Source organism: Lipophrys pholis, assembly GCF_963383615.2.
Source record: "Lipophrys pholis genome assembly, chromosome: 2".
In the NCBI taxonomy this organism is placed as follows: Eukaryota; Metazoa; Chordata; class Actinopteri; order Blenniiformes; family Blenniidae; genus Lipophrys; species Lipophrys pholis.
In genome coordinates, this window is record NC_137636.1 from 3,255,939 (window position 1) to 3,268,953 (window position 13,015).

The 13,015-nt window shown below is 42.0% G+C and overlaps 1 protein-coding gene across 3 annotated transcripts in view; it reads right to left on the reverse strand.

Moving 5' to 3' along the window:
• Positions 1-10,634, reverse strand: part of gramd2aa (GRAM domain containing 2Aa) — a 45,743-nt gene extending 35,109 nt beyond the window's left edge. For 2 of the 3 annotated variants that reach the window (XM_080458519.1, XM_080458518.1), the window contains exon 1: positions 10,265-10,634. In XM_080458519.1, the coding sequence (XP_080314645.1) occupies positions 10,265-10,404 (140 nt within the window). In that variant the 5' untranslated portion in view covers positions 10,405-10,634. The remainder of the gene's footprint in view (positions 1-10,264) is intronic. The other variant, XM_080458517.1, reaches the window with a different exon arrangement.
• Positions 10,635-13,015: the final 2,381 nt, after the last annotated feature.

Genomic DNA, 13,015 nt, shown 5'->3' on the forward strand with positions numbered 1-13,015 from the left:
GGTGGAATTTTTACGAAAATGCTCAGACTCCGTCTCGATGGGAATGAAGGAAAACGCAACTTTTTGAAAATCTGTTGACTCTGGTCGACGGCGAAAGCTCTGCTACTGCGCATGCACACCATGGCCATAGTAACCAGTTCTTCTGCACATGCTCAGTAGACAGACAACTGTTCTGTGTGTGTGTGTGTGTGTGTGTGTGTGTGTGTGTGTGTGTGTGTGTGTGTGTGTGTGTGTGTGTGTGTGTGTGTGTGTGTGTGTGTGTGTGTGTGTGTTTTCTCCCTCATAAAAATGACCAAAAGGTTCGGCCGGATTGGAGCCGGTTTCGCCTCACGAGCCTTATGTTTGACACCCTTGATAGAAATAAAGTCCCAGCCTTCATAGTGTTCTTCTGGTTCTTCTCCCGCTCAAACTATAACAGGAGATTATTCGTGGGATGTTTAGTCTTTTCTTGGGTCAATAACATCCTTAAAAATAGCTGATCCATTGTAACTTAAATATTCACAGGTTTTAGAGGCCTGGGACAGTTTACTGTGGCTCTTTGAGGCTGGGAGGAGGAACCAGGAGGAGGAACCAGGAGGAGGAACCAGGAGAAAGAACTAGGAGGAGGAACCAGGAGGAGGAACCAGGAGAAAGAACTAGGAGAAAGAACCAGGAGGAGGAACCAGGAGGAGGAACCAGGAGGAGGAACCAGGAGAAAGAACCAGGAGGAGGAACCAGGAGGAAAAATCAGGAGGAACCAGGAGGAGGAACCAGGAGGAAGAACCAGGAGGAAGAATCAGGAGAAAGAACCAGGAGGAGGAACCAGGAGGAAGAATCAGGAGAAAGAACCAGGAGGAGGAACCAGGAGGAAGAATCAGGAGGAGGAACCAGGAGGAAGAACCAGGAGGAGGAACCAGGAGGAAGAACCAGGAGGAAGAACCAGGAGGAAGAACCAGGAGGAGGAACCAGGAGGAGGAACCAGGAGGAATAACCAGGAGGAGGAACCAGGATGAAGAATCAGGAGAAAGATCCAGGAGGAGGAACCAGGAGGAAGAATCAGGAGGAGGAACCAGGAGGAAGAACCAGGAGGATGAACCAGGAGGAAGAACCAGGAGGAGGAACCAGGAGGAAGAATCAGGAGAAAGAACCAGGAGGAGGAACCAGGAGGAGGAACCAGGAGGAAGAATCAGGAGGAGGAACCAGGAGGAAGAACCAGAAAAAAGAACCAGGAGGAGGAACCAGGAGAGGAACCAGGAGAAAGAACCAGGAGGAGGAACCAGGAGGAGGAATCAGGAACAAAAACCAGGAAGAGGAACCAGGAGGAGGAACCAGGAGGAAGAATCAGGAGAAAGAACCAGGAGGAGGAACCAGGAGGAAGAATCAGGAGAAAGAACCAGGAGGAGGAACCAGGAGGAAGAATCAGGAGGAGGAACCAGGAGGAAGAACCAGGAGGAGGAACCAGGAGGAAGAACCAGGAGGAAGAACCAGGAGAAAGAACTAGGAGGAGGAACCAGGAGGAGGAACCAGGAGAAAGAACTAGGAGGAGGAACCAGGAGGAGGAACCAGGAGGAATAACCAGGAGGAGGAACCAGGAGAAAGAACTAGGAGGAGGAACCAGGAGGAGGAACCAGGAGAAAGAACTAGGAGGAGGAACCAGGAGGAGGAACCAGGAGGAATAACCAGGAGGAGGAACCAGGAGGAAGAATCAGGAGAAAGATCCAGGAGGAGGAACCAGGAGGAAGAATCAGGAGGAGGAACCAGGAGGAAGAACCAGGAGGAGGAACCAGGAGGAAGAACCAGGAGGAGGAACCAGGAGAGGGAACCAGGAGGAAGAACCAGGAGGAAGAATCAGGAGAAAGAACCAGGAGGAGGAACCAGGAGAGGAACCAGGAGAAAGAACCAGGAGGAGGAACCAGGAGGAGGAACCAGGAGGAATAACCAGGAGGAGGAACCAGGAGGAACCAGGAGGAGGAACCAGGAGGAGGAGCCAGGAAAAGGAACCAGGAGGAAGAATCAGGTGGAGGAACCAGGAACAAAAACCAGGAAGAGGAACCAGGAGAAAGAACAAGGAGGAGGAACCAGGAGAAAGAACCAGGAGGAGGAAGGAGCGGACCAGTTTCACAGCCCCAGGATTTGCCACGCTGTGTCTGATTGTCCCACAAATAAGCAGGACAGAGTCGTCAGTTTAGGTAACAGAGGAGGAAGCAGCTTATTATGTCAGCAGTTATGAAACTGGAGAACACGCCTGACCTAGTCTGCAACAATGTGCCACTCTTTCCTCTGCACAATAAACAAGAAAACAATGAGCCGCCTCCTCCTCCTCCTCCTCCTCCTCCTCCTCCTCCTCCTCCTCCTCCTGCACACAAACACCGTCACAAGACATCCTCCAATCCAATAAAGTCTAATCCTATTAAGGTGGCTCGTCTCTGAACGCTCGCTGATCTGCGTCTCGGTCTGAGGACGCAGGATTTCCTCAAACGTGTTGCTTCTGAATGCAAATGGCCGAAGCAAACCCAAGTTCAACTTCCATGTGAGCGTCACGCCATGTGAGCGTCACGCCATGTGTGCGTCACGCCATGTGAGCGTCACGCCATGTGAGCGTCACGTCATGTGAGCGTCACGTCATGTGAGCGTCACGCCATGTGAGCGTCACGTCAGTTTAGCTCTGAAGAACATCCGTTACTACGTCGTCTGCATAGACGTGGAAAGACGACGGAAAACTGCTGCTACATTGGTTGAATTTTAATTAATTATACAAGCAAAACTGCTTAGAAACTGCTTCAATTGTATCTAATTGCAAGTAAAACTACTTAAACTGTTTAATTGTATATATTTAGAAAGAAAATTAGTTATATACTTGTGCAAATTGTATTTAGTAACAAGTTTAACTACTGTTAAACTGCTTACATTGTACTCATTTACAAGTAAAACTATGGTCACATTGTTTGAATTGTATTCAATTACATGTAAAACTACTTAAATTATACTCAATTACAAGAAAATGTACTGTTACATTTTTAAAACGGGATCTAAATACAAGTGAAATAACCTGCTTAAATTGTACTTGATTACAAGTACAACTTGCTTTAATAGTATTTAATTACAGCTGAAACTGTGGTTACAGTGTAAATACTAATAAAAGTACAAATACCCGAAAATACCATAATGTAACACTAAAAGTACAGTTACAAGTTGGTCTTAATTACAAGTAAAAGTACTGTTTTCCCAAAAATACTTATGCCTAGTTACAAAGTATACTTGGCCAAAATGACAACAAGTATTCGATACTGTTTAAATACATTTAAGACCTTTTTTTTTTTACACGAAAATGTTTTCAAGAAAAAACAGAAAACTTTCGTAATGTTTTGGTTGTCCGTGCTCTGAGGCACTGAAAACGCAACTTTTCAAAAACACTCCGACTCCGTCTCCGTGGAAACGCAACTTTTCTGAACGGAAGTTAATAGTGTTTGTGATTTCATTACAAAAACACAGAACAGCTCCCACTACTGGCCAAACATGGTAAGCTTATCCTTTTCAGTGTTTTAGCTTTTTCCGTGGAAACAGACCGTTTATCAAAACGTTGTCATGTAAACGTCAATCCCTTCTGAGACGTTGTCATGGAAACGGGGCCTGAATTTGCCTTTTATCCTCCTGAAAGTATCCAAATTACTCAATACTTAAATACAGTAATGTGAGTATATATTATAACTTACTTTAATATCTTTTTCATAGAAGCTAGTTGATTATCTGGAATACATTTTGTCAGGAGAAATAATACATCCACAAAAATACTCCTGAAAGCACAAGTAACCAAAATTATTATCTAAATAAAGTAATTTAGTGTTTGTATTAAAATACCTCCAACACTTCCAAGGGAATTACGTAGTATGAATGGTACTCTAAATACTTAAAAACTACTCATGAAATACTATTTGATTACAGTAATGTAGGTAATACATAATACAAGTTAACTATAGTTGCTTGTAGTTTATTACTTCCACTTTTAAGCTTTTAGATGTAACAAAGTAGATTTTATTGGTTACATTTTACTGAAGTGAAATAAGTTACGTTGACGTACCTAAAATCAATCACATTTATCCTAAAACATTACTTAATTACAAATAATGTAGAGTTTTTGTTATTGGTTACTTTTATTTTTAAAACTATCAAAGATTACATGGCATAAACGTTTTTTAATTATGTGTAAAATTACACAGTTAAAAAGTACTTAACAGTACAAGTATCCCAAAATAACTGAGTATCTGTGATTAAACTACTTTGATTGTATTCTATTACACTGTAACTTGTTACTTCCATATTATTTCTGCATCTTTAATGAGATGTCTTTTTGAAGTAAAAATTACCCCAAAAATACTTGTTTATAGTTTAATAGTTACTTGACGCATACAGGCTTACTTGGATGATAAATGTCGGATAAGTTACAGCTACAAGTACTCTAAAAGGATTACTTTGACCCTGTTGAGGCTGTGAAACGGAGCTGAAACAGGCTTTTCTGCAGGTTTCTTCAAGGTTTAAATTCCAACAGGAGCTCGTCTGTTTGAGTTTAAACCTTTGAACTTGCACATAAATACTTTTCAGAGGTTTTTTTGGGGATTTGGCACTCGGATTTTCCTTTATTTTGCTATTTTCCCTCGACACTGTTGCACATTAACTTCATTTTGAGTCTTCCACGGTGTGTGACGGGACGGGACGAGAGCAGCCTTTGGACTCTGAGATACTCTATCTGCGCGGCTTGAGACCTCCTGAAATAACTTCTTCATTGTGCAAGAACCTCAAAACAGCCTTTGATGACTGATGTCAGCACTTAACCCTTTAACGACCCCCCCCCCCCCCCACCTCGGTGCTTCAACTTGGATCAATATTAGATTTGGACATAAATAATGTGAGATATTTGATTTAAACAAACATGAAAATGTTGGTTTTGTATTTGTATTTCGTAAGTACTCTACATAAAATACACAAAAATATCTGTAAAGTGCAAATATTTAGAAAGTTGGACATTAATAAATTAACAGACTGATGTAAAGTGATTTTAAGGTAACAAAGGGGCAGATATCAAAAGACTGATCTCTTCTAATCCTTTTAATTCAAACTGTCTTGGATTGGAAGTTTTGCTGTGGGGAGTGTTTTTTAAATTATTACTTTTAAATGAAATAATAAAAAAAAATATATATATATAATAATCTTAGTGTAGATAAACCAATGTGGCTTTTTAATACAATAAGAAAATCTCAGAAAAATTATTAAAATGACCAAAAATCACAAGTTCTACCTGAGATATTGTAATTATTTTATTTTCTATTTATTGTGATATTTGCTAAGAGCGTACCTTAACGGCACCGTCAATCAGGTCAATCAGGTCAATCAGGACCCGGTTTCAAGTGGAAACACACCTTTTTTGCAGTTTCGCGTTTACACGACGATGTTTTCAAAATGACGTCCGTTTACACGGAAACAGCAGAAACACTGAACACGCTGCAGCCGACATGCCAGGACCTGGTTTAGCACTGTGCCTCAACGAAACCAGACACACGTGTTCAGAGAACAAGACGCTGTAAACAATAACAGATTGAGTACACAAACATTTTAGTGGACCGACGACCGAGTTGGATGTTATTACGGTGACTGTCAAAATAAAACTACAAAGTCCCAGGAGAACATGGATTTTACGGCCATCAGGTGTTGTGATGTTGTTCTTGTACTGGAGAACAAGTTACACAAATAAGGACGTAAAAAAAATACTGACATTAATGAAACGAAGTAGTGTCTTCAGGTACCTGCTAAGTACCTGCTTACTATCTACTTTAAAAAGCAACAAAGTGGAAGCAGTGACTACAAATACTCACATTACTGTGACCAAGTAGTGTAGTATTTGAAGTACTTGTACTGGAGAACAATTTACACAAATAAGGAGCTAAAAAAATACTGATATTACTGTAAGTAGTGTCTACAGTACTTCTATTTTTAGGAGTAATTCATATTTATATTTAAGCACATTTTACATCGTCTTCACTACTTGAAAGTAGCAAATATTACTGTACTTGTACTTTAATGAGTACTATACTCATATGTAACTTTAGTATCTTGGTTTGAGGTGTAACCCCCCTCCCCCCCCCCCCACCCCCCAGCCCCGTCTCGAGCCTGACTCCCACCTGCACCTGCGGAGGTCCGCGTGCCGCCTCTTTCCCGGGCCGCGGTTCACGGTGCGGCGGCAGGACGCGGCTCCGCTCCGGGCCGCATGTCCCGCTGAGTCCGTGTGTCCGCGGGAAGGGGAGCGTGGAGGCGGAGAGACGAAGCCCGAAGAGCCGCAGAGAGCCGGAGAGAAACCGGAGAGCCGCACCGAGGAACCGCCGCCTCGAGTCCCTCCGAGAGGAGGAGGAGGAGGAGGAGGAGGAAGAGGAGGGGGAGGAGGAGGAGGAGGAAGAGGAGGAGGTGAGCTAGCTTACTAATGAGCCTGGTTTACAGCCAGCGGATTAAAGAAGCTATTTTCACCACCGCAACAGTTCACACACGGAAACCACCGCAGAATCATCTCTGTCTAGTTTTACTCTCCTTCTTTGTTTTTAAGTTGATGGTAATTATAATCTTCATCTTTAAAAACAATCAAAAGGTAAAGTCAGTGGCGGATCCAGAAAGTTCCTTAAGGGGCTCGATCCACAGCGACAGTTTACAAGACGACGGCGTCAAGAGTCACTGAAAACGCAACTTTTCCAAAGTGGAACTTTTTGAAAATGATCGGACAACGTGGAAACGGAGGAAAACGCAACTCTATGATCACGCAACTTTTCGGAAATGCTGCGACTGCCCATGTACCGCCTGGCTGTAGTTAATACCTCTTCTGCACATGCTCAGTACTGCAGTTAATACTTCTTCTGCACATGCTCAGTACTGTAGTTAATACCTCTTCTGCACATGCTCAGTACTCCAGTTAATACTTCTTCTGCACATGCTCAGTACTGCAGTTAATACTTCTTCTGCACATGCTCAGTACTGCAGTTAATACTTCTTCTGCACATGCTCAGTACTGCAGTTAATACTTCTTCTGCACATGCTCAGTACTGTAGTTAATACTTCTTCTGCACATGCTCAGTACTGCAGTTAATACCTCTTCTGCACATGCTCAGTACTGTAGTTAATACCTCTTCTGCACATGCTCAGTACTCCAGTTAATACTTCTTCTGCACATGCTCAGTACTGTAGTTAATACCTCTTCTGCACATGCTCAGTACTCCAGTTAATACTTCTTCTGCACATGCTCAGTACTGCAGTTAATACTTCTTCTGCACATGCTCAGTACTGTAGTTAATACTTCTTCTGCACATGCTCAGTACTGCAGTTAATACTTCTTCTGCACATGCTCAGTACTGTAGTTAATACCTCTTCTGCACATGCTCAGTACTGTAGTTAATACTGCAGTTAATACTTCTTCTGCACATGCTCAGTACTGTAGTTATTACCTCTTCTGCACATGCTCAGTACTGCAGGTAATACTTCTTCTGCACATGCTCAGTACTGTAGTTAATACCTCTTCTGCACATGCTCAGTACTGCAGTTAATACCTCTTCTGCACATGCTCAGTACTGCAGTTAATACTTCTTCTGCACATGCTCAGTACTGTAGTTAATAGTAGTTCTGCACATGCTCAGTGCTGTAGTTAATACCTTTCTGCACATGCTCAGTACTGCAGTTAATACTTCTTCTGTACATGCTCAGTACTGTAGTTAATACCTCTTCTGCACATGCTCAGTACTGCAGTTAATACTTCTTCTGCACATGCTCAGTACTGTAGTTAATACTGCAGTTAATACCTCTTCTGCACATGCTCAGTACTGCAGGTAATACTTCTTCTGCACATGCTCAGTACTGTAGTTAATAGTAGTTCTGCACATGCTCAGTACTGTAGTTAATACTTCTGCACATGCTCAGTACTGTAGTTAATAGTAGTTCTGCACATGCTCAGTACTGTAGTTAATACTTCTTCTGCACATGTTCAGTACTGTAGTTAATACTTCTTCTGCACATGCTCAGTACTGTAGTTAATACTTCTGCACATGGTCAGTACTGTAGTTAATAGTAGTTCTGCACATGCTCAGTACGGTAGTTAATACTTCTTCTGCACATGCTCAGAACTGTAGTTAATATTTCTGCACATGCTCAGTACTGTAGTTAATAGTAGTTCTGCACATGCTCAGTACTGTAGTTAATATTTCTGCACATGCTCAGTACTGTAGTTAATACTTCTTCTGCACATGCTCAGTAGATGTACAATAACAACGTTTTCCTCCAGCGCGTCATGACTCCCACTTTATATTCTCCAGGACTTGGTAGTTTTTTTTTTAGACCGTCACCATAACAACAACTTAACTTAGTCGCCTCTCGATGTGAATGTCCGTGTTCCCCCGTTAATGTTTATAGTTTATCGTTCTTTCTAGAAACACAAACAACAGCACCCACCAGTGCACCGACTTAACTTTCACCAAAGTTATAAAGATGATGTGGCAACTCACAGCAACTTTACACAAGTTCTAGGAACCATCACAAATGTTGCAGGAACCATAACTGGAATTTTCCACGGGTATGAGGAAGAATAGAGGAACTTTTCCCAAGTACTAAGAACCATACAGGAACTTTCCACGAGCATTAGGAACCATCACAAACACTTTCCACAAGTACTACAAACTATCAAAGGAACTTACCCCAAGTACAAGGATCTGTCATGAAATCTTTTAACAAATACCACAGAAGAACCTCAGCAACTTTCCTCAAGTACTAGAAACTATCATGACAACGTTTCACAAATCCAAGGAACCATTTTAGGGATAATCCAAAGTAATACGAATAAATACAAGAACTTTCTCAAATTACTAGGAACCATTGTGGAAACCTTCCCCGAGCACTAGGAACCAATAAGTACGAGGGACCATTGCAGAAACATTCTCCAATACTCGAGGAATGATACAAGAAATTTGAACAATGACAAGAACTTTTGTCAAGTACAAGGGACCATCGTGGAAACTTTCCCCATGTACTAGTAACCGTCAAAGTAATTTTCCACAAATACTGGAGATAATCAGAGGAGCAGGAGAAGTAGTGGGAACCATCATGAGAACTTTTCCATAGTACTGGGAACCGGGGGGGGGGGGGGGGGGGGTGAAGACTTCTTGCTGTATCATATTTTACCATCCAGTATATGAAGAAACTGCATGTATTTCTTCCTTTATCGGCCATGTTTTCATCGTATGGAGGACTTCTGACGTTTTGGATCCGCTTTGTTACGAGCGCTCATCTCCTCTCCAGCTTCTCAATAAAACCGTTTATAACGCAGTAAAGCGCCAATTAAAAAAAAAAAAAAAAAAAACAGCAAAAGTTTAACCTCGTCTTTTACGGTCCATCAAACCAGGATGTCGTCCTTTCTTTCACTTTTATGGCATCTCTGTTGTGTGATTTTGATCTTCTTCTTATCGCCCTCGTCTGGATTGGAGGGGTATTGCATTTCATTTCTTTATTATCGCTCCAGCTTTTGGGCATTATACTCTCTGTACTTCAGATTTGTGGTGGAAACACAATGGGCATTAGAACTTTTTTCCACCCTGTGTTTTCTCTGAACATATTATGGTGAAAGTATGAATACATTTTGTATATTTACCTAGATATACTCCACAATTCTTTAAAAATGCGAAATCCACCAGAACAAAAAGCCAGTGTGCACAGATTCACACTTCTACTTATTGAAAAATACAATTCCTGCCAGATAGACCTTGAAACGTATTATGTACTCAACCCAGATATTACCTGTTCCTCATAAAACACTGACAAACATAAACTCAGAGAAATTACCTGCAACTCACACAAACTTTCCAAAGATTTACCTTGAAACTCATTAAAATATGACAAAATGTCATTGGATATACCCTAAAACTCAAAGAGAGATAAGATGTATACCCTCATATACCCTTGCAACTCACAGAAACTTGACCGGCTATGCATTGAAACACAAATATACATAGTATACCCCGAAACTAATACCAAATCTACTTAGATATACTGTACACCAAAACCCAAACAAAACTCATCCAAATATGTCCTGAAACTCATAGAAAATAAAAAAATCGTTCTCACAATATCTACCTTGAAAACCATTTAAAAATACAGAATCCCCCTTGAAAAGCCCTGCAAGTCATACGGAAGTGTCCCTGCCTCCACCCGTCTCCTCCGGGCTGATGTTCAGCCTCCTCAGTCCACTTCCTGTGTGGCGTTCACTGACCTGGCTCTGCTGGCGGCTATCCTCTGACTGCAGTTACCATGGGGGTGGCGGCAGTGGGGTAGCTGGTAGTATCTGTCCTGGCCGGGGGCCTCGTCGGCGGGCAGGGCCTTAGGGCTGGCTGCGTAGATAGTGCATCCCATGAACACCTCCTGGAAGTCGGCTTCAGCGTCCTGCAGCAGTCGTCCTCCAGGTCTCCTTCTCTGCGAGCGGCCTGTCCTGTCCTGATGCCAGCCAGCTGCTCTGTGGAAAAGCCATTGGCTCAGCACATTAGTATCTCAACCCCTCCTTCCCTCTCAGTGTCTCCTCCAGCCTCCTCCTCCTCCTCCTCCTCCTCCTCCTCCTCCTCCAGCCTCCTCCTCCTCCTCCCTCTGCCGAGCATGGAGGATAATCAGATTTCACATTTACACTCAACAAAATCATCCCCGGCATAATCACTCCCCGCCACTGATGTTGCATTATGCTAATGCCCGGGGCGGACTCTCGCTTCAGGGGCATTAGGGGCAGTTAAAAATACCTCCGCTGCCTGATACGGGGAGTACCAGGGCAGATAGAGTTTGAGCAGTCGAGTGATGAACGGGAGGCTCAAACACACATATCCGTCTCCTCGCGCTGCTCTCTGAGTGGTTTCACTGCTTTCATGCTATTTTTCCAACATTGTGTTAGAAAACGACGCCGGATGAGTCACGACACTTCCTGGTGTGTTTTTTATTAATATTGTTCACTTACTGGAATCCATAATACAAAGAAAGAAACAACCTCTTCTGACGCTAGTTTGATGCCTTCAACCTTTACATGCAGCCTGCAACAGTCGTAACTGGTTGTTCTTTCATTAATATAGTTTTTATTTCTTTGCAAAGTACTGTGGATTGTCCAGTGTTTGAATGGTGCTCTATAAACAAATGTGGCTTGCCTAAAGCTTATATTGTATTTCCATTTTTTTGTGTCGGGTGGGCCTCTTGTAGGGGGCAAAATACTTATTCTTTGTATTTCTTTGTACTTCAAAAATTAACAGCTGATGCAGAATGTTTCTTATGCATACAAATGTGCAGGATTTTATCAGATTTCTAGAATTATAATAAACTCAAGTACATATTTTATGCCTTATAAAAATAGTATTTATGGTTTATTAAAAAATGAAAAGTAAAATAAGTGGCAACCATAAAAAAGTAATACAATAGCCGAAACAATTAGGAAAATATTTCGAGAAGAAATTTACAAAAGCTAACCAGGTAGCCTGTGCCTGCTCAGTCTTACAATTCCACTTACTACCACACGGTGGTGCAGCGAGTCATTTCACCTCTTTACCTTCCTTCAGTCTCAGAAGAGAAGCAGTGGAGGTCAGAATGTTGAAACTGGCTCAATACTGCCACCAAGTGTACAAAAGTGATATTATTTACATTTTGCATACTTCACCTTTTCTGACCCGAATAACCTTTTTTTTTTTTTAAACTGTTTCATCATACAAAAAAAGAATACAGTACCTGGGGGGATTGTAACGGCTTTAAAACCTTTGAAAACATGTTTACTTCAGTTTACAGTGGATAATGTACTGTGTTTTCTCATTATTGGCTGAAAAATCTTTCAACATTGTTATGCTTTATGTAAATACTTTGCACGGTTTAATTTTAAAGTGCAGTGAGCGATAATCACTTTCTACTGCCCCCAGTGTATGAAAATGGCATTACTTACCTTTTCATATTGTATCTTTAAATGTTTTAATCACGAATCCTTTATTAATATCTGTTTCTACCTTAAATAATACACCGCTTAATATTACTGTACATTAATTTAATTGTGTAATTTTTCATCAAAAGTGTATTTTATGACTGCCAAGCATTTTCAGAGAATAGACTATTGATATATTCGTATCCTTCTTTAATGATTCTATAAATGTAAAAAAACAAAAAAAAAGACATTTCCTCAGGTGCGTCAATGAGTCAGCAATAAAATGAGTCAACAGTAAAACGATGAGTCAACAGTAAAACGATGAGTCAGCAGTAAAACGATGAGTCAGTCGTAAACTCAGTCAGCAGTAAAACGATGAGTCAGCAGTAAAACTGATGATTCAGCAGAAAAATCCGGGCGTCGGAAGCTGAAAAGTGTTATTTGCTGGAGCTGAGCATGACTGGCCTCTGCACACACACTGCCCCCCTGTGGCCACTTTGAACACTGCGCATGCACACACACACACACACACACACACACACAGCTCATTGATCAGTTCTCAGGACAGATTGTCTCATAAAAAGATTTATTTTTTCCAGCCCAAATTTACAAAGGCAAGTTACAGAGTATTGTATAAAAAAGAACCATGGTAATGTACACTTTACACAAACTCCTGAAGGGAGGGAGGAACGAGGAGAGAGAGAGGAAGAGGAGGAGGAGGAGGAGGGAGCGGTGAACTTCTCACACAGAAAGAAAACATTGTAAACATCCTGGCGAGCTCCGGCGGGTTGGGGGGGGGGGGGGGGGTGTCAGGTACGACAGTGGGCGGGTCGGTAGGGGGCTCACGGGTCGGGAGGGGGCTCACGGGTCGGGAGGGGGCTCACGAGCCGGCGTCTCCATGTTGGACGAGGCACCGATCGAGACAAACCGCTAGCCAATAAATATACTCTTCACCATGAAACAAATACAAGAGCCAAGCACTTTCCAATATGTCGATAGCGAACAGGACTTTTCTGGCTTTTTCATTTACACTTTAGAATATATGATTTCCACTGGGCTTCGCTTTACTACTCAGATAACATTACT